The following is a 26,850-nucleotide window of genomic DNA, read 5'->3' as shown; positions in this document are numbered from 1 at the left end:
AAATTGCATTCTATGCACAACATATCCAATATGTGTATTATTATTCAACATGCTCTTCCTGAGAGCCTTCTTGCTATCTGGAGATGCGTAACCATGGTAGCCTGTGCCAACCATAAAGTCTGAACTAATTTTAAAAAATATATTACAACTAGCAAAGTGAAACCTTACACTTACACTTAAATTTAAGCATTATAGAAGTTATGCTAGAGCTGCCTTGGTCAGTTGTTGTTGTTGTTGTTGTTGTTGTTGTCACAACTGCAATGCATTGTTGCATTGTGGGATATTTATGCTGATGTAGTGTCCAGTGCTTGCATACATACTTCCCTGTAAGTAGTATACAATTTACGCACCATTGGTTTCATACTAAGGTTACGGACATACTAAAAAATCTCACATACTGTTTTAGTGTACGTCAGTGCACGTTAGTTTGGAATTTTGGATGCAGTCATTGAGAGTTTTCCATCTCAGTGCACCGTGGACGCACCCGAAAAAACAGGCACGTCGCAACAAATGTGTGCCGCGATGGCGTCGTTTTCGGTTATGAGTGTGCTTGTCGCACGACTCCATTGAAAATAATAAATTTGTGAACGCGGAAGATGCAACATCTGAAAATAATGAATTAAGACAAATAAGTGTCTTTTTTTCTCTCTGCTGTGTGTTGTTGGTGCTGGATTTTCAGTAATATAAGGTCAGGTTTAGACTCATTATTTCCCTTTTCCAGGCAGTCTGGTTCTCCCTCGTTGGTAATGCAGTTGTTTAATGCCCCCCCCCAGTAAAGCATTTTAAAAGTTGCTCTATTAAAATTTATTTTTCTCTTAATTTTTTTTTTTTTTAACAAATACAGGATGTGTAATTAAATAGAGTGGTATGAAATAAATGTATATATAAATAACACGTACAGATTCTAATTTGAGATGTGGTGTTTATTTTGGATATGAAAATAACTGTCAGTTAAATTAATTGACATTGTTAATGAGGGAAAATATCCACTTTTTCGAGAAACTGTACATTATACTAAAAATCTGTTTTTTTTTCTTTAAATGCCACCCCAGTTGTCCATCCCACATGTAATTATATGACATCATTTCAACAGTGTTGAGCTACACTACTACTATATACTACTATCTATTGAAGGCAAAGTTAACCAACACTGACATTCCTAATATAAATTAATTCAAATTAGCCTCACCTTTTGCAGCTGCAACATTAAAGTAATGCTTATACACTGATGCATCAATAATCAGGATCCAGTAATATACTATTCTATGGGCCATTCTGCAGAATGAGTGCTTTTACTTTTTGTACTCAAAGAATATTTTGACGCTAATACTCAGTTCAGAATATATACTTTTACTTAAGTCAAATTTGCCATTTTTAAGTACTTCTTTCACCACTGGTTACTCTCCTTGTTTTTGGCCTAGTTGCCTAAATAAAAAAAAAGCTTAGAAAGAAGACATCACACTTCCCTGCTTGTCTTCTCATTATAATGAGACACTAGTATCTGTTTTTCATACAAGAGACGCATATATAATGCATTTCCTTCGAATGCTCATTCAGCCTATGTTTGATCCATTCGTGTAAGACACAGGGTCATTTCTAGTTGTCCCTGTTCACACAGCCTCAAAGCTGAAGTTTCAGTTCTCTCCTGACACTTTTGCTCTCGCTTGTTCTCTTAGGTGCCCTCTCTGTCTCCCTCTTGCTTTCTTTCTTTTGTAGAGAAGCTGGGTAGGCAGTTTAATGTCATTTAAATGTCAATATCATTCAATTAAATATCCATGCCTAATAGAAATGCCAAAGCCAAGCAGTGACTGACCCGCATTGAAGCCAGGACGGATGATGTTTGTTGACCCATTGAGATTGGCCACCAACGCAGGTTTAAACCATGCACTGTGTGGGTCTGAAAGGGGGTATAACAGGATCTATCCTGACCTAACAGTCCATTAACCTTACTGCTTATTTGAGCAGTGTGCATGCTTTCTTTTTTGTCTTTTTTTTCCTACCGAGAGATGCAGGTGTAGTGATATCCTAAGGCTTTATATATCACCACATAAAAACAGACCTGTTGTGCCTGACTGCATTGCCGTTCCAGTAAAATGAACCTTGCCAACCCCAGAATCTAATTCAGAGTCAGTTTTCACAGCATGCTACTGTCACGTTAGCCAGTGCCTAATTCTGTCTAATTGAGTAATGACAACAACTGTGCATAGTGACACCTCCACTGCAAGGTCAGTCCAAAGCGTTGCCAGCTTCACACAGAGAAACTGAGTCAAGCCCACTCGTACCGCAGAGCACACAGCAGGAGAGATCCCCAAATCCAATAAATCTAACTGCAGGTATCCAACACACACATGTGCAGGCATCCATACACACACAACTGACTGCAACATACGAGCCAGATTCTACAAGGGGGATGTAGTGACTCCGTGGTTAGAATCGTAGCAACACAGCAAGAAGCATCTGAATTGATTCATGGCTTTTTTTTTTGTGTAGAGTTTACAGACCATATTTGTACTGTTATTCTCTTGGTACTGGTTTTAAAGACACTCTAAGGAAAGATTAGCTATAAAGTTGGATGCCTGCCTTTCTGTGTTGGTCTTTGTACGTATCTAGCCGTTCAGGAGCATCCAGGAACTCTGAAAGCATCTTTGTGTACGCTAGGGCTCTAAACATTGATGATTCCAATCATCAGTTGAAAAAGCCCCTGACCTGAATCTCATTTTTTCAGTCAAATTGCTGCACTTTTTTTTTTACTGCATCATTGTACACAGAGCAACGCAGGATAAAAGCATTGCAGGCTATAAACTTTTATAAACTGGGGTTTTACTATTAGGTTTTTAAATGATAGATGTCTGAATGAAAGTTTATATGGGAAGATGTGACTCCTGAAACTAATGTGAGGTGATTAGCAAGATACTTTTACTAGAGAAGACTAATCTCTCTGGAGTTGTGGGAACTATAAAAACACTCAACTTGTGATTGTGAGGTGGTGTTTCAGAGTGATGCTGTTTTTGCCTCAAATAATCTTCTCCTTGCAAAGTATTTACAAATATTTTTTCTTGCAAAGGTAATTAAGTTACTTAATCCAATCAATATGACTTTATTAACCACAATTATTACAAAAATCAATTTTTGGCCTTTGTGTATCAGTTCAGAATAGTACACAATGATAATAACGATTCTTATGTAATTTTTTTTCATCTGCCTCTCAATTATCAATAAAGGCTTAAAATTCACCCCAAAAACCCAAAAGTATCTATCAAAATTAAGTTAACGAATGCAAATTTCACTAGCGCTTTCAAGATTGTTGTATAAACTGCAAAAACATCAGAGAATCAGTGAAATTAGCACCTTAATGAAAAATGTTTTATTACTTATTTCCTCACCTTATTTTTCAATCACCTTTACTCATCTCACCCTCAGCTCATTTCACAAAATGTGATAAGCATGTTCTGAAGTATGTGGAAGGTGCACACATTAGGGGTGGGAATCATAGATGAACTCACAATACTCTTCCCACAATAACAATATATCACAACAATTCTGTGATACATGATATATCACAATAAAATAATGCAATATATATAATGATATCTTGCTCTCACAGAGCTGCTGGTAGTGTATTAAGTCTGATTAAGACAACAGACAGGTGATGTTGTGCTAATAACCTAAAGAGTTGTTTGAAACGACTGGGCCGGATCATCTTTATATCGCATTGGGCAAGTAGGGAACCAGCCAGTTTGCAATGCTGGGGGGCGCCAGTGTGAAAAAAATGAAAAACGTATATAATTTTTGTGGTCAGAAACAGCAGATACACCATTTAAAAAGTATTTCATTTCATTTTTATTTATCATTATTCTTATTAATAAGAATATGAATAATAAGAATAAGAACAGAGTTTAAAAGTAGCCACTGCTGTGCGTCTTTCAACACTACATAGAGGCATGGAGAGACATTATTATTATTTCAGTAATAACAGTAATACATTTTATTGCTGTTAGAAAATATGTTCAAAGACCATTTTACTAATACACCCTCCTGTGTGGAACAAGTACACAATGCTGTGGTTTATACATGTCTTATTTTCTGTTTTAAAAAGGCAAGAAAGAAAATCAAGTCCTTTACAAAAGTTGTAGCCTATCTGCCATTTCCGAAAAAGAAAAACTCCTTTCTCCGCCCACCAACCCCGCGGGATTTCTGACCAGTGAACAGAGTGACAGTTCCTACATGACTTTTGTCGATAGATTTTGGTTCGCTTGAAATTTTGCTGTGTGAAATAAAACCGAACTAAACGAACTATAGGTGTGAAAACGCCCTTATTAGATTGCTTGGAGTGCAAATTACACTCTCTGCGGCTGAGTTGGGTTGCGAACTCTCTGTCATCATTACCACACGGTTGTTGTTGAATTATTTGCTTGTTTCAGCTTGACTTATATTTAATTTTCAATCAATCGAAGTGATGTTGTGTGACTCCTGTCATACAGTCCATTCAGTGCAGCTGCCCAGGCCCACGCAAGAACTTGTGAGGCAGACAGCCGTGTTTTTTTTTTGTTTTTTGTTTCCACAATTGAATATTAATTTTCACAATCGAATGTCTGTTGTTGTTTTTTTTCTTTCTACAATTCAATGATATCATCGAATTTAGAATATTGGTTGACAGCTCTAGTGGTGCTCTGGTAGCTGAATCAATTCTTCCTATGATAACAGTGTATCGATAACGTATCGCAAGTGGAAATATGGTGATATGTTACAATATCAATTTTTTTTCCCTCCCACACCTAGTACACATTCTCACTGCACATTCAGTATTAATAAATACAAGTTTATGTGTGGGATGTGGCTTATACTTGGGGTTTTTATGTATGTATTGTTTATATATCTGCCCACTAGTGTCCTGCCTTCAGCCCATTATTTTTAGGAAGGATAAACTCTGTAAGTCTTAAAGGAATTAAGTTGAGAAAGGTAGAGAAAATGAACCACACATCCAAAGGCTTTATATTTATATGTCAGCTTTGGCCCTCCTGGTGTGTCTTTGTTCAGGAATAATGAAACATGTTGACATGACAGGATCTCTGGTTCACTTGAAGATTATACACAGGAGGAAATGTGGACAGCGGTACCATCTCACTTTGTGTATTGACAGTCTCTGTGGTAAGGATTTAGAGTGCTAATTTTCTTCAAACCTTGTTCATGCCTTTATAATACCATTTCGGTTGTACTTAATAGCACAGTGAGGTGTTGTGAGAGCTTAGAGTAGGGCACCAAGGTGCCCCTATAACCATTAAAATGTTCGACTGCCCATTAAATGCATCTGTACCTTTTTGTAAGTAGCTCTATCCATCACTATTATGACTGGTATATTCTCAGTGCATGGTCGTGGAGAGGCTGTTGATGCTCAATTTAGGCTGAACACAGAAATATGGTCTACTTAATGCCATGTTTGAGCAATGAAAAAGGAAAAGTAACAGGAATAAATGAGACGTCATGGCTCATCAATTTAGGGTAGCTCTGAAAAATCTTGAAAATAATGAGGCTACTGTTTAAATATTGATCTTGACAAAATCACAAATTGTACATTTTTATCAGAAAACAAGGACATTTGAATGATTTCACCATAACACCTTTTAAATGCAGTTAGAGAGGTTTGCACAATGTACTGTATTTACAGTATGTATCAGTGTTATCATTGAAATAATAAGTGACAGTCATAGAGCCCTAATTTGATACTGGCACAGATGACACACAGATGACGCTGTACTTGCAAAGTGGCAGTTTAATTGTGTGTAAGGTAGTGCTGTAGGAATGTCAGACAGTGCATGAATTTGTATTAAAACTATTTTAACACTAAATTATTAAACTTTCTATTTATGAACGTTTTTCACATTATCAGGACAGCGAGCAAAAAGCAAACAAGAAATGAAAAAAACAGAAAAACAAACAAATATGAGGTAATGAGACGATCAATATATCAAAGCAAATTTGCCTAATTTAAAATAAAATGTTGCACATGATACATGCAATAATTATGAAATATCTGTCTCATTGGCTAAATAAACACACCATTTTCCCCATCGTTTTTTCCGCCAGTTCTTTTTAGTGCAGTGTGGAGTAGGTCGTCTGTTCTAGAAGATGTAGGTCTTAAACAGTATTGACAAAGAGGCCAGCGGTCCGACAGTATTTTTTTGAAGCTGGTATTTTGTAATGTCCTTTTTACTTGTTGCCAGCAAGATCTTTAGGAGGTAGGTATCATCTTTACTCAGCCCGTCAAGGATATGTTCAAGGTAGAGGGATGTGGGGATGTGAATATTGTACTGATACTGAAACCCAGGATTTTTGAGATGATTGTTGCTACTTCCTTCCATAAAGTCTGAATAGAGGGACAAGACCAGAAAACATGAGCGTGATCGACCTTGATTTCTCCACACTCCCTCCAGCAGCATAGCTGGGTGCCAGTTTGTTTAGACTTCTGTTTGGGAGTGATAAAAAAAAATGAATCAAGTTTTTCCAACAGAAGTCTCTCCAGGTCCGTGAGTTGGTGGAGGACAACTGTGTTTCCCAGGCGTTCAGCCACGTCTTCAGTTATTTCAGCGTCCTGCTCTTTTTCCCATCGTTGTTTCACATAGTCTGTAATGTCCTTATTCAGTGAAGTGATGCCGTGGTATAACTTGCTCATAAGACCCTTATTTCTTCCTGAGTTATAAACATCAATAATTATATGAATAACAGTTGGTAGCTCTCTTAGATTAGAACATTTTACCTTTTTACAGAAATAATCACAAAGCTGTAAATACCTATAAAAGTCCTGCCCACCCAGCACATATGTCTGACATAAATGATTAAAACTATTAAGTTCTCATTTTTAACAATCTTGCATATGGAAGTGATGCTAGAATAGACCCATTGTCTGTATCTATGAACTTGCGATGCTGGCGTAAAATCAGGGTCATATGCTGGCCGTCTAAGCAGTTTAACCTCTCTTTTGAGTTGGAAATGTTAAACCAATTCCACCTATTCTTTCAGTGAGAAAGTTACCCATTGACTCACTGTCTGGAATATTTACTTCACCTTGCCGAGACAGCCAAGCAATGACTGTATTAGTGTTTCTATTAAAGATAACTCTGTATTCTTCCATTTGGCTATATAAGATGGGTCACACCAGTATACAAGAGGTGTCAACTAAAATAATAATTCCTTAAAGATGGGATGGCCGTGCCACCCTTTTCCTCCAGTGGCTGAGAGGTAGACTTCACCCTTGGTCTCTTTTTATTGTGAAATATGTTTATTCCATTCTCTCAATTGTTTCTGAGGAATTTCTATTGGAAGTAATAGGAAAGGATATAATAAGATGGGGGAGAATGTTAACTGATCTAATTCTGCTGCCAAAGTGTTGAGGGAGCAAGCCCCACCCACTGAGATCATCTTTTTTCTTTTTTTTTGTTAATTCAGTTGTAGTAAATATCAAATAACTGTGACAGATCTTTGGGTAAACTTACTCCCAGGTACTTGATGTGGGATGAGTACCAGTTGAAATTATATTTTGCAATGAGTTCTTGCGTGGGAGTGTAATCAAATGTCATAACCTGGGTTTTGTGTATAGGACATACCCTGACTATACCCCATACGTTTCTAGCGTTTTCATTAGTAGAGGCAGGGCTGAACCTGGGTCCGTCATTGTGACTAGTGCATCATCTGCATACAAACCTACTTTATATTCCACTCCTCCCATAGATATGCCCTTTAATTCTGTCTCCTTTCGTATTGCTTGGGCCAGAGGTTCGATGAATAAATTGAAGACACTAGGGCTAGCAGGGCAGCTCTGCCTGCAGCCGCGTTGCAGAGTTATCGGGTTAGAAAGGCTACCATAAGCCTTTTAATCTTGCAAAAAAATTCCCACCCAACTGAGTCAAAAGTTTTTTCAGTGTCTAAACTGAGAACAATAGAGCTAACTTTTTACTTATTAATCCACTCATTAATATGTAGGGCTCTCCCTGTATTGTCTTGGGTTTGTCTGTTTTTTATGAATCCTGTTTGGTCCTTATCTATTAACAGATGCATTGTAGTTTCCATCCTCTTCGTCAAGATGGCAGCATACAGTTTATAGTCTGTGTGATTATTTCATCGTAATTGGAGCATCTTTGGATTTTGGACAGCTAGTTGAACAGATTTTCATCAATTTGGGCTCTGGGAAATTGTGATGAGCATTTTTTAAACAATTGATTAATCAAGAAAACATTAGGCATATTGATGATAATTGAAACTTGTTTTATGCCTTCTTTATGTCCATCAATTAGTCAAGTGTTTTATAAATCATAAATACAAGGTAATCAAAGGAACATTACATTCATTATTTCACTATGTGTGTGATGTGTCATAATTGTGTCTGCTAGATATAGTGCAAAAAACTGCATTTTGTTAGATATGGTAATTTTGACTTAATGAAGTTTATAGACTTATAAACAAAGTTCGGGAACCAAAGACCACGCCTTGTACGCAACCCATTTCCGCACCACAGGGTATTTAGACACACCATATCCGCTCCTCTCCCCTCTGTCTCAGCTTGCAAGTACCCTGTGACACACCAGCATAAACTTAAAACTTCTTACCCACATCATGGACCTCGAACTGCTCCTCAACGCTTCGGACGAGGACTCGTTCGAAGTCCCGGAGTCCCCCGGCGTCCGATCTTTCCGGCAGCCTCGCCTGCGCTCCTCGGTTTCCCTCATCCCGGCCTCTCGGCCCTCATCCTCCGTCGACGACGGTATCGTCGAGCCCTCGATCCCCAGCGGCTCCAGGGGAAGGTCCCGTACTCGGCGTCCGAAGGAAGCTACTTATTCCCGACGCTCACTCCAGCCTCGCTCGAGATCCCGGAGCCCGCCCAAGAGGAGCAGCCACCGCGCGCAGCGCTCTCCTCGCCTCCGGTGTACGGACCGCTCCTCGGCCCCAAACATGTCCGAGTGGACCGTCGCTCGCTTAAAGCATTTCCTCAGCCAAAATAACATTCCCTTCCACCGCACCGACAACAAGGCAAGACTGTTTCAATTATACACAAACTCCCTGAAGGACAGCACTCTCTCCCGTCCATCTTCCCACGATCTTCCGGGTTCCCGACGTCGCGCGTGCGACGACGTCCGTGACGTCACGGCACGTCGCTCCGCCACACGCACACCTTCCTCCTCAGCAACCTCAGTCTCCCCAGTACAGTCCGCTTCTAACCCTATGCAGGCTCTCTCTGCTCCACAGCCATTTCCTCCTCCTACTTTCTCTTCAGCCGCACTTACATCCCATGCATATACATCCCATCAACCCAGCATCCCTTCCTCCTCTCCGGCTCCTATCTCTGCTGCTCCTTCCCTCCCGGCCATCTCAGCTGCTCCTCCACCCGCACCAACCACGGCAGCCGCTCAGACAGCACAAACAACAGCGGGCCCCAGCAGCTCCACGAGTTACACCCAACCTGTTCCTCCTCTTTCTTCTTTCCACCCTCCCTGTCTCCTCCCCTACCCCCCGGCTCCCCACGACCTGCACTCTAGCATTACCCGTACTACAGCACCTGCACCTCCTTATCCTACAGCCTTACACACGGCCAGCCTCGGCTTTTTCCTGGCTCCCACATCTCCATCCAGCAGCTACACCCTGGCCACCGCCCAGCCACCAGTGCGCCCCCTAGCATCCGCCCGGCCCTCCCCCGTGTCTCCCACCCTCAGGCAGCAGATCCTAACCGGTAATTACACTGATCTCACTCAACTCATTCACCCTACATCAATTAATCCTCACATCTCTAGGGAACTGCTCACCTCATTCGGCCCCTCGGAACTTAAACAGCCACTTCCTGCTCGCTCCAAGGACCTCACAGTCGCCGAGTTCGCTTTTGCGTTCTCATTGTATAGAGACATAATTTGTTCAGCCTTCCCCGACCGCAGGTCCGAGCTCGATGATTACTTGTCATTAATTCTTGACCTGGCCTTGCGTTTCGGCGGCAACGGTTTCTATACCTATCATATCCTCTTCGCCTCCCAAGCCGCCGGTCGCCTCCAACAGTTCAACCAGGGCACGTACTGGGGAACATTGGACCACGAGCTATACTGCCAAGTTTTCGCAGCTCGCGCTTCTCTGCACTGCGAAATGTGCGGCGCCCCTTCCCATCCCGCCGCAGCATGCACCCTCTCCGCCCCCCTGCCCCGGGCCTCGGTAACAGACAAGCGAAGCCCAGCCATGCCACACTACTTGCCATCGGTGGCTCCCCCACCATCCATCACCCCCAAACCTGCCTTAGATCACCCGTCCATCCTCGGCCCCCTCCCCAAAGGCACGGACAGGAGAGGGAGACCTGTCCTCTACCAGGGAGGACGGATGATCTGCAATAACTTCAACGACCTCAGTTGCAGCTCCTTCAGCTGCAAATTCCTCCACACTTGTTCATTCTGCGGGGGAGCCCACGCCAGAGCCACATGCCCACACAACCCGACAAAGCAACAGCTGTGTAAGCATCTCAATACCCCCGTTAACATCAACGCCCTAGCCACCGCCCTACAAAACCATCCAGACACCCAGTTCGTCAACTTCCTCATTCAGGGCTTCACTTACGGTTTCCATCCGGGTCTGCAGGCCACGCCTGAGTCCACTCACATATGCAACAACTTGCAATCAGCCCTGTCCGAACCCACCACAGTTGACAGACTACTGCAAAAAGAAGTTGATGACGCCTTCATGATTGGCCCTTTCTCCAGCCCCCCTTTCCCGTCTTTCAGAGTCAGCCCAATCGGAGTGGCAACCAGGAAGTACTCTGGGAAAAAGAGGCTCATCATCGACCTCTCGTCCCCCCACGGTTCCACTGTTCCAAGCATTAACAGCCTGATTCCCAGCCTGGACTTTTCCATGCAATACGCCACTATAGACCACGCCATTTCCCTCATCCGACTCGCGGGCCAGGGAGCATGGTTGTCCAAGGCGGACATCACAAGCGCTTTCAAAGTCCTCCCCATCCACCCCGACTACTGGCACCTCTTCGGGGTCTCCTGGAAGGGCGCATACTATTTTGCCGTGCGTCTAACCTTCGGCTGCAAGAGCAGCCCAAAAATTTTCGACTCATTGTCCGAAGCCCTCTGCTGGATTCTTTCCAACAATTATAAACTCCCATACGTCATCCACCTACTTGACGACTTCCTCACGGTCACGCCACCGTCTTCGCCCCCGTCATACGGTCTCACCACAATGATTTCCGCATTCACTGATCTCGGCGTTCCCCTGTCTCCAGAGAAAACAGAAGGCCCAAGCACATCCTTGGAATTCCTCGGCATCACCCTCAACTCCATTACACTCCAAGCATCTCTGCCTACTGAGAAACTCCACCGCATTTCTCTACTCATTCAAAACTTTCTCATGGCCAACACATGCACCAAACGTCAATTACTCTCTCTGCTGGGCCATTTCAACTACGCCACCCGCATCATCCCTCAGGGCCGATCTTTCTTGTCACACCTTCTCTCCATAGCCACCGCCGTCCCATCCATCCACGACCACGTCACGCTAGACAGCGCGTGCAAGATGGAACTAAAAATGTGGCACCAGTTCCTCTCTTCCTGGAACGGCATCTCCTTCTTTTACGACGTCCACGTTACAGACGCCAATGACATCCAGCTATACACCGACGCCGCCCCTTCAGTCGGCTTCGGTGGTTACTACGGTGGCAGATGGTTCTCCGCCGAATGGCCACCCGACTTCTCTTCCCTGGCCCCTTCCTCCACCATTTCAGAAATGTACCCGATTGTCATCGCTGCCATTCTTTGGGGGCATGAATGGTCCAAAAAGACCATCGCCATCCACTCTGACAACAGCGCCGTCGTCGACATCCTCAACAAAGGCCGGTCACACAATCTGGACATCATGCAGTTCGTGCGCAAGCTCACATTGGTTTCAGCCCAGCACCAGTTCATCATCCGTGCACTCCACATTCCAGGCCACAAAAACGCAATCGCCGATTCACTCTCTCGTTTCATGTTTCAGAAATTCAGACAACTAGCTCCAGCCTCCAACCCTCTTCCAACTCCAGTCCCACCGTTTTCAGCCACAATCTACAACTGAACCCGCTACTGGAACAACTGGTCACCAATTCACGGGACAACATCATCAACAGCATCACCCCTTGAACACTATCTCCATACTTCACCGGCTGGAATTCCTTTAAAACCTTTCACGTCTCCCACGAACTCCCATTCCCTTCACCGGACATTCTTACCCTCTCCTGCTTCATTACATTCTCTCACACTCAACTCAAGATCAAGTCTTCCACCATACAGACCTACCTCAGCGGAATCAATTCCCGGATTCCCGGAGCACCATGCCCAGCCTCGTCCCACTCTCATACCTACATCCATCACGACCCGGATAACGTTAAGAAATCCCATTCTCGCCTCTCTGGTTGAAGTCTCTTTGGGGGCCTCGTACAGATGCCAGATCATCGAGACAGCACCCCCACCCTGAGTCTCAACCCCTGTTCCCACTTACCTCCCCGACGTCGACGCATCTCCTCCTTTCATCTATCACTCTCCTATCCACTCCCTCCTTCCCCTCTTTCCTGCCTGCTCTTCTTTCTCCCCATCCCTCGACCCTCATCCCATTCGACCCCTACCCCCTCATCCCGCATCCCACGACCTCGACCCTCACCCCCGCATCCTCACACCCCCCGACCCTCTCCCTTCCCCCATCCATCCTTCCCTCTCCAACCATCCCTCTAACTATCCTTCCTCCTTTTCACCCTGCCTTCCATCACACTCCCAATAAACCATTAAATCCATATTCTAGAAGGAGTGGTCTTGGTTAGTGAAATGAAGTTTATAGACTTATAAACAAAGTTCGGGAACCAAAGACCACGCCTTGTACGCAACCCATTTCCGCACCACAGGGTATTTAGACACACCATATCCGCTCCTCTCCCCTCTGTCTCAGCTTGCAAGTCCCTCCCACCCGACCCCTCCGCTAACTTTCCTCTCTTCTCTGCTCAAACACAGGAACAGGGGGGCCTCGTACAGATGCCAGATCATCGAGACAGCACCCCCACCCTGAGTCTCAACCCCTGTTCCCACTTACCTCCCCGACGTCGACGCATCTCCTCCTTTCATCTATCACTCTCCTATCCACTCCCTCCTTCCCCTCTTTCCTGCCTGCTCTTCTTTCTCCCCATCCCTCGACCCTCATCCCATTCGACCCCTACCCCCTCATCCCGCATCCCACGACCTCGACCCTCACCCCCGCATCCTCACACCCCCCGACCCTCTCCCTTCCCCCATCCATCCTTCCCTCTCCAACCATCCCTCTAACTATCCTTCCTCCTTTTCACCCTGCCTTCCATCACACTCCCAATAAACCATTAAATCCATATTCTAGAAGGAGTGGTCTTGGTTAGTGAAATATAGTAGTATTAATAACTTTAATGATGGCCCTGTTCTATTCAAATGTTCCAGGAAGCCATGACAGTGTCACGGGTATTGAGCCTTGAGTCATGCACGATAGCACCCTGAAAGTGAAACAGCTAAATAGAATTCAGCCATAAATAATTGTATTATTCACACCTTTGCTTTTTCCTACTGTGACGAGTCAAAAGGTCATTTGTAAAAAGGCCTATTTACCATTTTTACACTATAGTAGGAATGTAGGGACATGTAGATTAGGACTTTTTATGCCTCACTAACATGCTACTCTCCATCTTATGCTTTGTTGTCATCCCTCCCATTATTTCTTGCATAATGTATATGTCTTTATTTTCCCCTTTGATTGATTATCGATTACTTAGATCTAGGCAGGCTTTTTCTCTCTTTCTGTGAATTCCTTTGAGATATGCATTTGATTTAGGGCTTTGAATGTATGTGGTTAATAGGGCTGCACAATATTGGAAAAAAACAGAAATTGCGATATCTCTTTTTCTGTGATACATATTGCAATATGCAAAAATACAGAACATTTCACCAGATACATGCAGTGTGTTATTCATGTACAGATATACAATTAACAATCACAATTTTCATCATTTGGGTACTTCAAAAAGTCTATTCTCTTCTATCAAAACGCAACCCCACTCCTACTTCTACCACGCTCGCTTCAGTCCTCTGCCATCCCTCCAGAAATCAGCTCGGAATCCCCCACTTTTAGTTTCACGTATGCGACTCTGATACCGGCATGGACACGTGGAGAGAGAACAGGTGGAGAGGTATTTAGGCAAAACAACACGTTTCCTAATAAACTTTACAAATGGACTTGTGTGTCACAGTTGTGTTATGTACATGTAATCTACCATTTCTAATGATGTTCACATGTATGCTCAATCTGCGTGATGGAAGATAAAGAAGCCTCCCGGCACGGCTGAGAACAGTAAAACTCTTAAACTCAAACAGCAAACAGATTTAGCTATATGCCAGCAAGATGTAAGCACAGATAGATCTGGATACTGCAAGTTTTGTGTGTATGTTGTGTGTGTTGCGTTTTTCTTGCATTATGGCACGGACGAGCTCAGTGACAGTAACTTTTCAACTTTTAACCAGCACCAGGATGAGGTACCGCTGATAACAGGAATACACACACTCAGAAGCCGTCTCATGTAACTGAACGCCTGCCTCTAGTTTCCAGGCATCATTATCTGTGATGATAGCTGCGTCACGTGCATTTTCACTGACTTTTTTTGCGCTCTGGTGAATGGGTCCACTTGATCAGTTTATCACACAACCAAACAAGGCAACGCTCATTTTCAGATTGTGGTAGACGACTACCGTGGCCTGCTTTGGTTGCGCTTTTGGACATGAAGAAAGAGTTGCAGTCCCAAGCCCACAATAGCACTCACATCTAAAGCATGAACAGGAAACCTGTAAATGATGAGTACTACTGTAAACGTAAGGGGAACTAGACCAACAGATGAATACTATTTATTATATACTATAATATATTCATCTTAAAAATGGAATAAATGTATTATTATTATTTATGTGAAAGGAGCAAAGCCTGGAAGAATGTTTAAGTTGTGTTTCCACATTCAAGTTTGGACCATTTACAATAGGGCAGCTCTTTGTATATTCATTAAAGAAAAGTCCAATAATGTGGAACCGTTCTTATTCTCTTACAAGTTGAAAAATTGCGAGCAGAATTGTGTTTTGATCTTTTATTTTAAAACATAATGTGTTTAATCTAAAATAAGACATAAAAAGTAATGCTTCTATTATCTTATACTACTGCTAGTGTTAAACTGTTGTTAAACCAAGATCTGAATGTGGAATATTTTACTAACTAAATATGAAAAACAAAAACAAAGCAACAAATTAAACAATTTCACACATTTTTAATGTGTTTACTGATGTTGTTGAACATTGTTGATCACATATTGTATTCACTCTCAGCAATAGTAACAGTTGTAGTTGTCCAGTGGCAGTCCAGTAGCTGTGTAGTAACATTAGGAGTAATAGTAGTATTGATATTACTGCATCACTAGATGACATCACTACATTGACATTATAGTAGCAGTAATAGTAGTGATGACAGTATCAAACAGTTTTATTTACTTTACAGTTTTTATTTCTGAATCATATCATAGTTGTCCCGAGTGGCTTGTTTAAAAGATATTGATAGTGAAAATTTGACAAATTGTTCAGTGTAAACAATTTTGTCTGATATGTTGATAAATAATATAATACAAGCAGTATCAAGTTTCCCAAAAACCTATTTTGCTAATGAAAAATAGCTGCAAAAGAAAACCAATTTTAGGAGAAAAGGTTAGTTGGCTGTTTTGTTGGAGCTCAGACACATTGCCTTTATGGAGTCTGTGCATTATTGAGTGCTTTCATTTAAATGTAACCACATAATGGAGTAAGTAGCTACTGGCTTCTTATTTACCTCTAAGGGTAAGTATTTTGCACTCAAAATACTTGATGACAATTTAATATCTGCATACAGCAAATTCAGTTTCATACAACTAAACAGTAAAATGCATGACATTCTTCAGATTCATCACTCTATATTTTTATTTTTGTACCATTATCTGATAAAGAACCATAATGGCTTTTCCTCCAAACTGGTTACAACTTATCTGTTTAGGCTACAATTTTTGATCTCTGCCAATTGTGGTTATAACAGCTTGTTGGGGAAAGCTAAGTAAAATCTGTTGAGAGAGCCCCCCCCCCCATTACCATATTATTTTGATGCTATTCTTCCTGGTCCCAGATGTGAAAGTAATAGCTCTTCATCTCAACGACAGGCACTTGGTGGCAATGAGGCTTTTTAGTTTGAAAATGACTTAATGGGAAGCTAAAAGAAGACTAAAATTAAAAACATGGCATCTAAAGTGAAGCATTTTCTTCATCAAGGCAACCCCAGGTGCGTCCCTTCCGTGACCATGCATATAAATTAGAGCCCCCCCCACTCCTCACTATATTAACTCCACAGCTGTAGAGAGGTGTCGGTACGCTATGGCAAAACTGGTTATCTATTTCAAACAGGATTTCATCAACATTTGAGGCACTATGAATGCATTTTGTCCCTGTTTACTTTGAGTCCCCCTGAGCCCCAGAGTAAATTGTACACAATACGATGGACAATAACATGCTCAGAAATGTCCTATGGTGGGAGAGCAGTCTTTTCATGTGATAACAGGCTCCGGATGGCAAGGGGTTTTCACACGTGTCTAGCCAAGTGTTTCTGACAGGAGAAGGAATATAAGGCAGCCGGTCGAGCACACCAGCACTAACCACTTCAAAATGGAGCCTTTCATCTCGCCAGCAGTCACTGAGACATATCATTCAAGGTTCAAAGGCTGTAGACATTCTTGTGCAGCAGACCAAAAGCCAGAGATGATGATGCTTAAAATCCACAAGCCCACACATTCCAGTAAATCTGTGTGTAAGACCTTTAGCTCTATGTAATATATGCGTGCACTCTTGTCTCATCCATTTACATTCACCCAAGATTTGAAGTGTAAGAGGAACCAGACCTTTAACAGAGACTTATTTTCTATATTTGAATCTATCTTAAAACATTAACAGTGCAAGAATATCTAAGGGACTAAGGGGGAATTTGCACAAACAACTTTCCACCTTGTTGTGGTTTCAATTGTATGAAATGAAATGCATAATGCCAGCACAAGAGCAAAAAAATGGTTGAAGTGAGACTCTTTTTCTTACTGTTTCTTTTATTACCCACTGTTGTTGGCGACATCCTCATCTGTTTTCAAATGTTTTAGGGAGAAAACAAAACAAAAGAAAATAAAAAAAAATGTTTGAGGGAAGGTAGGGAATACAGTATAAGCCCAAGTGTCTGTCTTTCTCTATACATACAGTGTGTACAGTATATAAATGATATATATCACACACGTGTTGCCACTAATCTAGGAAAAATAAAACACTAGTATCCCCTGTGTGATTCAATATTGGAGTTCTGCCTCTCAGAACAGCGAGCTAAATGTCGGTATTGGGGCCCATTTGATTTCCAATTTGGAGTCAAATTGGAAAACATAGAAATTGCCATTGTCGCACAACTAGCTTGATTACATTTTTCATTTGCGTGTGATTGTTTATTCTCAACAGGGAGGAACACTTGATGTCTACATTTACATGGTGTCCATTTTGTTGAATGTTCTCCCTTTGAGCTACCAGCTCTTCAGCCCTATTTGCGTAGATTATGTTTGAATGATTTCTGTGTTAACTGATCTTTTTTCTTCCTGTCAGAGAGGAGACTCATGTCACCAGAAATACAGAAGTAGGGTCAAATCCTCATAATACCGAATCAAATATGTCAAACACTGTCACTAGTGACTTTTGATACAAAAATGTAAAAAAAATAAAATCAATTCCATGCAGCCATATACTGTAGCTACAATTAAAATGGAAGAGAGAGAGAACTGTTGCTGCTTGGATATTAGGTCTTGTCAAATTGCCACAGAAATCACAGAATAATCAGTCCTCTACTGATCTACTGTGCAAATGATGATTAAAGCACAAATACAGATGCCACAATCCCATTAGGTTGGAATATCAGCTGTGTGAAGATAAATAGAAAATATCAGTTCAATGTAATTCTCAATGATAAAGCAACATTGCATTAAAAGGTTATAAAGAAGCCTTTGAAATCCAGCCTCTTTAATCTAACTACTAACATTGTGTCTGTTCTACTGCATACTGCAACACACCCCCATTCTTCCTTCATTTCTCTAGCCTGGGGAGTCTGGATGTCTCCAGAGGCCTCCACTTCAGAACGAAAACGGCATTAATGAACTCTTTAGCCTGTGCAAATGCTTTCAGGAAAAGCAGAGTACAAAAAAACACCTCTAATGCTTTGTTTTTTTCTCTTGATTTTCTAAAACGATCAGAGACTATCCTGAGTCACTAATTTCTGGCAGTGATAGGAACATTTTGACTGCTTTATCCCCACAGAGTTGGGGGAAATAGGGAGAGGGAGGCATAGAGAGCAGGATCATTCTGCTTTTGACTGTCAGATAGAGAGAATGGCGGGACTTGAATGAGCTTGGGGGCCCGCACTCTGGATTCTCTTTATAGCTCTGCCATCCCATGCAAAAAGGAATTTTGAATGTAGTTCCTACATATTTAATACACAACTTGTTTCACAGATGTTTCTCCAGACATTTTCTGCCTCATAAAACAGGTTATATTATTTTTTAATAAGCCAACATCTCCTGTTGTTATGAGGATATGCTGTGAAGCCCATCAGGGTTGCTTTGATGTGAACATTGACAGATAGATGCATAAGCTGGAATGACAGGGTAAAGGGATGCAAACACAATGCTTACATGCAACTTTGTGTGTGGTAATGCATGACGTGGATGATAAACGAAGTCCTGCAATCACTTCTGTGCTCAACTTAATATACAGGATTGTCTTATCTGCTCAACTGAAACAATTGATCTGTGGTAATAAGAGTCAAAATAATTAATCGATTCATCCAATAGTTGAAATGTAGAAAATTAACCAACAACTACTTTGATAATCGATGAGTCAAAAGCCAAAAAAATAGCTTTTATTTGTTGCAAACTGAATATTTTGGGGGTTTCAACTATTAGTCAGATAAGCACATGAAGACTTAACGTAATGTTAGCTGCAGTTCTAGTGGTAATTCAGTGTATATATTTGATGTAAATTTTGTCTTTGTGAAATTCCATTCTTCATCTTGTATATAACAAACTGAGAAACGTAATTGATTTAAATTCATACGTGCCTGATATACATTTTGATGTCATGCACATTCTGAATGTACCCTTACAAATCTATACAAACTCTACAGCAAAAACATATGTAGTTGGTAGTAGTAATGTAATTATACAATACAGTATAATTTTGTATAAAGTCTGTCGGAATAATAATGTAAAAAATTACAAGAATCTGTACAATAATACTTTTTACGTGAAAACCAACATAACCAGAAGTTCATGTGAGAATCTTGAGAGTGTACTTGAGATGCAAACTTGTTGGGGGTCTTGACACAAGCCACTTGTGTATAGTTAGGTTTATATTTCATACATTATAATATTGATCATAATAATTGGAGTTTGGACAGATTTGGGTTAATCAGTTGCATAAAAGTCTTATGTTCTACAATTAAATTGATTCAAATCAATTACCAATCTCTATTTCCCCAGTAGGAAAATATATCACAGTCTGTATGCAACACTATGGTTGTATAGTGCATTCCTGAACTGGTATGAGCTCCAGCATCCAAGATTGCATTTGAAAGAGTGTTTAACCAGTGCTGCATTCATCAGCTTTCTTGCTGTAAGACTGATTAGTGTAGGCAAACTCTAAAACATATGTGATATGTAGGTTAGGGCCTTGCTGTGTGGTTTCTATATGTTTTTTCTAGTGCCTGCCTGGGTTTCTGTGGGTGCTCTGGTTTCCTCCCACAGTCCAAAGCCCTGCAGGTTTTATAAAGTGGAAACTAAACTTCTTGTAGGTATGAATTTGAGTGTGAGTGACCTGGAACAGGTTAAAGTGGGTATAGGAGATGATTTGGCAACAGAATTGAGACTTTGTAAATCTTAAAATTAAGTTTCTGAAAGAATGAGCCGAGAGTTGACATTTTGTTGGCTGGGTGCTCAGTGTTACCTGCAGGCTTTATGGATATTGATGGAGAAAACAGTGGTGTTCTCAATAGTATATATTCTTCTCAACAACTTTAAAAAGTCATGATGCTATTTTGGTACTGCTTTAGTATATCAATGAACACAGTGGTACTTGACCTGCATGCATGTCTTTTGGTGTTCTTAGATTCGACTTAGTCCCCCCCCCCCCGAGACTGGCTGAGGTTTATTTGACTTTGTACTCTGTGCATGTGGAGGCTCTAACAGTCATCTGTGACTGTTTTTGATTTACTGAATGTTTTTGCAGATTTCTAAGGACTCGGTTACTGAAAGTATTCTGAACCGCATCATTCTTTAAATTCAAAACTCAACATAAATTCACTGAACTCACTGATTTAATTACTCATCCAAGCACACCAAATTGTATGACGACATTTTTAAAAATTCATAAATCCATTTATAAGCCCATGAATAGCAAAAACCTCACAAAAGAGCAGATACACACAGCTAAAAAGAAAAAAAAAGAAAACTTTCATCACCTTGTCAAAGCTGTAGTCACGGGTTTCTGGGTCTCTGCTCCACTATTCTATGTATCTAACTCTTAAATCCTATTATACTGCCTTAAAGACTGGCTTCTTGCAATGAATAGGCCTACAATATACTTTTCTGGTTTTGCACAGTGGCCAATTTTTTAGTAGGTGGCTATTCCTCTCACTCAGCTTGGCAAAGCCTTTGAGGACCACCTTTGAAAGTGTTGGAAGTTTATTATAAGCCTTTTATGGCGGCTGTGGATCAGGAGGTAGAGCGGATCATCCACTAACCACAGGAGGTTGGTGGAGGTTCGATCCCCGCCTGTTCCTGTCAATGTGTTAAAGTGTCCTTGAGCAAGATACTGAACCCTAAGTTGCTCCTGATGGTCAGGCCAATGCCTTGCATGGCTGCTCTGCTCTGTATGAGAGTGTGTAAGTGTGTATGTGTGTGTGTGTGTTTGTGTGGGGGGGGGGGGGGAAATGAGAGGCTAAAATTATAAAGCGCTTTGTCCGTTAAGGAAGAAAGGCGCTATAAAAGTGCAGTCCATTTACCATTTTAGCAGAGTGGATTCACGCTGAGCTGTGAAAGTGCTGAAGGAGAGCATAACAGGTCTGCTTGTACAGCAGCATCCAGAACTCAGGAGTAGGTTTGATCGCTCTGAATCTTTTAAACTACCACACTACATCTTCCCTGTGAATTTTCAGTGAAAGAGTCTTCAGGGATGGAGAGAGTGTAGTCAGCACTACCGTTGTCTCATTTAATTTCAGTATCTCTCCTTAAAGTAGCTTGACATTGTCTGAGAACAGAAAACAGCATTGCAAAAAGTGGGGGCTCCATGTAGGGAAACTACAGTTGCTAGCACAGTGAGCTCCGCGCACAAGTCATTAACCCATAATGATTATAAATCAATTCCACCAGTATACCACCTCTCTCATATTGTTCTGAACCTCTTTTGCATAATGCAGGTCTCACTAGGCTTGAAGCTAAAAAATCTATCTAAATCCTGTCTCCACCCTTTCATGAATGAAATTAGTGGGTGAATCTGGTGACTCTTAATTTTCACAACTGATCCAGTCAATCTATTCATGGAAAGAGCAGTAATCCTAATATTTTGTACAGGATGCAATAATTGAGTTAGAATTAGACCTTGGAAGATGGAGCTTTGCTATCCCAAGTGATGACCAGGAGGCTTCAGAAAGGGATGTTTCGACTGTAATGTTCTGTCTGGAGAAGACAATGTAAAGTACCTTGCAAACATAAAGCAAACAGATGCATAATGCAGACACTTAAACAAACAGTACAAAGATATGTTATATCAAGGCTGCAAGGTTAACTCCTGATGTCCACTTGATGTGGCTGTATCATGTTCCTGTTGTGCCAAGGCTTAGTTGTGTCTTTGTTGCCGTTCCAATGTCTTCTGGAGGCAGATGGCCTTCAAACAGTCTGTTCTTTAGCAGCCTTATTTCTAATACAGTTTCCAATTGTTTTGCCAACATTTTCTTTTGCTTTACTAGCATCCTGAATATACATTGAAAGCTTGTTTGTGTCTGTATTTCCTTTATATGTTAGCAGTATGTTAGTACATTTTCAACAAAGGCATAGGCATTTATACACAATCACAAGTGAATTTCATGCTTCAGATATGCAAGCTGCTCCAGAAAAAAAAATAGACTTGGCACATATAGATAGTGGAAAGGTGAAAAGAGTTGATGATGGACATTTGCACACCAGCTAGAATGGCAACGGATCATCTCTGGCAGCCGCAATGGAGCCAAAATACAATGCAAAGCTCTTTCAAAGCCTCAATTGGGCTACAGCACATCATCAGTGTAATATGAAATAAAACTAACATACTGTATGTCATGCAAAGTTATTCTACCCTGTGAAAGTGTAGATCTCTGAAAACGGAGTGTTAAATTATTCTGGCTAACACCAGCTACCTGGCACCAAAAGCTGAAGTCACTGTTGGGGAAGTCTTCGCTCATGTTGAAGTATTGGCTCAGCTACTAAGAGAGAGATTTGATTGGCTCTTGTATTTGAATGTGCAATGTTCCCAATCCTCAATTCCAGCTTTAAACTGGAAGAGTAGAATGACAACTGCCATGTAGATTCATGAGGAAGTGATTATGTAAGTAGCCATCATGATTCAAAGTGGTGATATCCAGCTTGTGTGGAAAAATTCCTGTTATATCTGTTTATGCTTACAAGATTGGAAGTCCAACTGAAATTAAAATGCATTTTTGTGTTCCTGTGTTCTCCATTGAGAAAAATATCAGAAACCAAAAGGGAGACATTTTTTAAGTTGGTTACTTTTTCAGTCGTTCTCCTGCCGGCGCTCAGTCTGCCAGCTGACTGAGACAAAAAGGAGCATTTCTGCTGTTTCCCCAAAGACCTTTTTTTCTTCTTTTTAATAATAAAAAACAATTAACAATACATTAAAAAAAAAAAACACGTCAACTGTTTGTTGATCATTTTTGACTGCAAAAAGGGATGAGTAATTGTTTGTGATCTTTCTGATGAATTAATCCACAGTTGTCTGCTGTAGAGCCTTCTGGGCATGTGCAGATAAAGCAAGGGGCCATGATACACAGTGTTTCCCCTAAAATTGTTCGAACATTCTTTTAATACCAAAAATAACACCAAATAACCATTCATTCAGAAATCAATAGCATTTGGGAGTCTACATGCAGCACTGTTCCGAAACATGAGTCAACCTCTGTCGTTGCCTGGGAAATTCTTGGTAGCGTAGCTCCTTTAAGGAATAGGGCAGTGTGTATGCGTAGCCAGTGTTTGGTTGAGTGAGTGTGAGTGGCAGAAAAGTGACGGTGAATGGGAGCGGAGCAGAGGAAAAGGTTAGCAGTAACCTGTCAAATGTACAGTACAGGCTACAGTGTGTCACTTAATAAATGCTGCAGCTTCTCATGACAAAGAAAAGTCTTGTCTGTTGTTTCCCCAACTGCTGGAAGGGGGTTAGCCCCGAAGTTAGCGACAACTGGTTAGGCTAACCTGACAAGGCTCACTTAAGGTGGACTGACCTTTTAAGGTGGACCAGCTATTCTCATTTTAGTGTTAATCTCAGCTCCTTAACATAGAATGGAGAAAAGTCTGCGAAAAAAAGCAAAAAGTGGACCTTATTTTGAAAAGGAACAAAACCTCAGAATTTCAGATTAGATTTTCATTGTGACACCACTGTGTAAAGAGAAGCGGTAGTCCTTACAGTAAGGCCAACTGGACAATACAGCTTATTATTGTCTATTTAGGCTTTGTCCCAATTCCTCTTCTGAACCCCTGTCCTTGTTTCAGAGTCACCCTCCAAAAATAGATATGTAAGAGGTGATGGTATAAACTGTGGCAACAAAGTTGTGAAGGGCCATATTTTTTATACTGATGGTGCTTCATGATAGGTTGCTTCCAGTTTAATGTTGCCAAACTGTTGCTGTCCATCTTTATTCTTCAGCTATTCAAAAGTTGTTAGGAGCAGCACTTGATGCCAAGCACAGAAGAAGTGAAAAATTCCTGTTTGGAGGTAGCTGGGGAGGGATAAAATATGATTTAAAGAGTGATTTGTATTGGGAAACCACTATATTTGACCTGAATGGGTATTCAATAGTGGAAAGGTCAAAGGTGATGACGAGGGGAAGAAATTGAACTCAGTACTTTCCTTACCAGATGACTGGAAAAAGATGGTTGAAATTGAAATTGTTGTCTTATTCATTGGCTTGGAGCCTCCACTCTTCTGGAAAGGCTTTCCAAAAGATTTTGGAACCTGGCAGCAGGGATTTGCTCCCATTCAGCTACAAGAGCATTAGTGAGGCTGGGTAATAAGGCCTGGCTCATCTAGTCATCCCAAAGGTGTTTGATGGGGATGAGGTTAGGATCCTGTGCCTGATTTGAAAGTAGGGGGCCTAGCCCAAACCAAAAGTAGCACAAATGTATGTGGACAGGGGTGTCCATACATTTGACCATATAAATGCATCCACAGTTTTGTATTGTCTCGTAATCAAGAGATGCTTGTTGCTTCTCTTCACAAGATTGTAAAATTAGGATTTAATGTTTGAAGTGAAGTTAAACTAGGGATTTAATCCCATCTTGCTTAATATTCAGCATCAAAACTGTGGAAATACTGATGATTCTGCATTAGACTATGCATATATACTTGCATGCATATGTATGCAATGCTCTATGCATTCATCCTTGCATATAATGCAGCCTAGCCTTATGCTTCTGCTTGCACAGTGGCACTTTTCTCCGCTGTTCTCCTGTATTATAAGTAGTACCATGCATTACAAGTATTGACTAAATTTAAACATCTGAGAATGTATGTCAAGAGTTGAGAGATGAGAGATGGTGTCCTTTTCATTACCCCCGGATCATCCAGCTTAGAGTTCAGAGCAGGAAAAATTGGAACGTGCGGTGCTTGGATAGCTGCACCAGTGGTATCTTTCTTCTTTCTTTTTTGTTTGCTTCCCTTTTGAGTACCACTAAGAATGTATAGAATCACATCTTTTCATGAACTTTCATTGCCTAACCTACGATCAATAAGGTATCCTCTGAAAGCTATCTTCTGGAAATGATATGTTAGCTTTAAAACTATTCTTGGACTTGGACTCTTTGATAGAAAAAAAACACACAAAAAACATCTACAACAGTATTGTTTAATTGTATACTTCTCCCATTGTTCTGTACATTTCTTTATGGGAAAATGATATTGCCATGGGAGAACAACCTTTGAATAAACATAAATGATGTAGATAACAGCAAGCACTTATTGTGTTTTTGCCTTGTATTGTATCAGCATGACATCAGATGTGTACAATTTCATCTTGTTCAGTAAGAAGGGCAGTCCACAGGAAGTAGAACCCTAGTGTATTGTACTGTTTTATTTCAAAAGAGCTTGAAGAGCGTACAACTTCATCTTTTACATTTTGTATAAACCTGTTTTTTTTAATATTACATTTCCTATATTCTTTCAAGTTCCTAAGATGATGAAATACACAAAAAAATATCAGAGCCAGTAATGTAATTTATTGGAAGTAATGAAAATCAGCATCCTCCACCTTCCCTCTTCATTTACCTCTCTTCTCTCCTTCCTCATACTTTTCGTCATCTCTCTTCTTGGTATTTCTACAGGACATGAGTTGAGATCTGAAGCTCTTTATGTGCAATGTCACCCTGCATGACTCATGCACAGAGGTCATTTCCATCCTATCTGTGGAGGCTCATGAATTTCTTCCTGGTATTGAAGAAGTTGTCACATCTGCCAACTTCATACTATCTAAAAATGATGCTGAATTTCTTGCAGAAAATCCTGCTGTGTGGTTCATACCAATATATAAAATCACTCTACTGTATGAAAACATAGAAGAAGAAAGTCAGTTTTATTTTTTCTAGAGGTAAAGAATTTAATACATTTTTAATTAGTAGTTTCATGAGTGTCCTTGAATAAATATGAAATTGTAGGGTCTCCCCCGTTACTCTTTAATGCTTCCTGATGAAAAACACTAAATGCAGAACATATTGCTCAGCTGCATGTTTTTGTCTAGGTACTCTAGCCATTTCTGCATATCAGTGGCTTGAATAATATTAATAATCCTTTAGATCTTCCAGTTGTCTTCTGTTGTTCCATTAGCATAAAACATATACAGATTACAACATGCAGCTATAGTTGGCCTTGACATAAGGTCTCTCAGCATCTTTCCTGCCCAAAACGAAAGCCTACACAAGCCTGTTTGTTTGCTCTTAACCTAAAAACAAAACTGGAGCGCAAATTGAGCAAACAAAGCCAAGGCATAACCCTTTTTTTTGTGTAATCTGCATATATGTAACAGCATGCATAATGGTAATGATATACAGTATATCACAATGCCTTGGGTAACATACATAAATAATAAAGTAAACCCCCAGTAATCAACTTAAAATCAGTTACATTTAGGTTAAAGTTGGGCTGGTGGTTGGTGTGTCTTTGTGCTTGCGGTGCAGCTGAGGCCAGTGAATAACAGTTAGTTGTTATTTGCTACAATAAATACACGTAATGTTTTCTGCTAGGAAACACTGCATTGCATATGTATTTAATCATAAGCTACTGTAAATGACTCATGAGAGTTCCAGTGTTTTGATCTCTAATTCCAGTTTTGTGTCACATACACTTGACTGTTAATCCACACATAAGAATACAAAACCTGTATCATGTAGTAGCAGATACTTTATGTAGAAAATGGCAGAAACAGTCAGTTTTCCATGGTTAAACCATCTAAACAAGG

The 26,850-nt window shown here is 40.8% G+C and overlaps 1 protein-coding gene across 1 annotated transcript; it reads left to right on the top strand.

Annotated features, from left to right (window-relative positions):
- Positions 1-8,607: 8,607 nt before the first annotated feature.
- LOC121885506 lies at positions 8,608-12,582 on the top strand. The gene has a single exon (XM_042395022.1). The coding sequence runs from the start codon at positions 8,608-8,610 to the stop codon at positions 12,076-12,078; it is 3,471 nt and encodes a 1,156-aa protein (XP_042250956.1). The 3' UTR covers positions 12,079-12,582.
- The last annotated feature ends 14,268 nt before the right edge of the window (positions 12,583-26,850 follow it).

The sequence above is a fragment of the Thunnus maccoyii genome, chromosome 2 (assembly GCF_910596095.1).
Source record: "Thunnus maccoyii chromosome 2, fThuMac1.1, whole genome shotgun sequence".
NCBI classification, from domain to species: domain Eukaryota; kingdom Metazoa; phylum Chordata; class Actinopteri; order Scombriformes; family Scombridae; genus Thunnus; species Thunnus maccoyii.
Note: the sequence above shows the minus strand (reverse complement) of the source record. Positions and strands in the feature narration are given on the sequence as shown.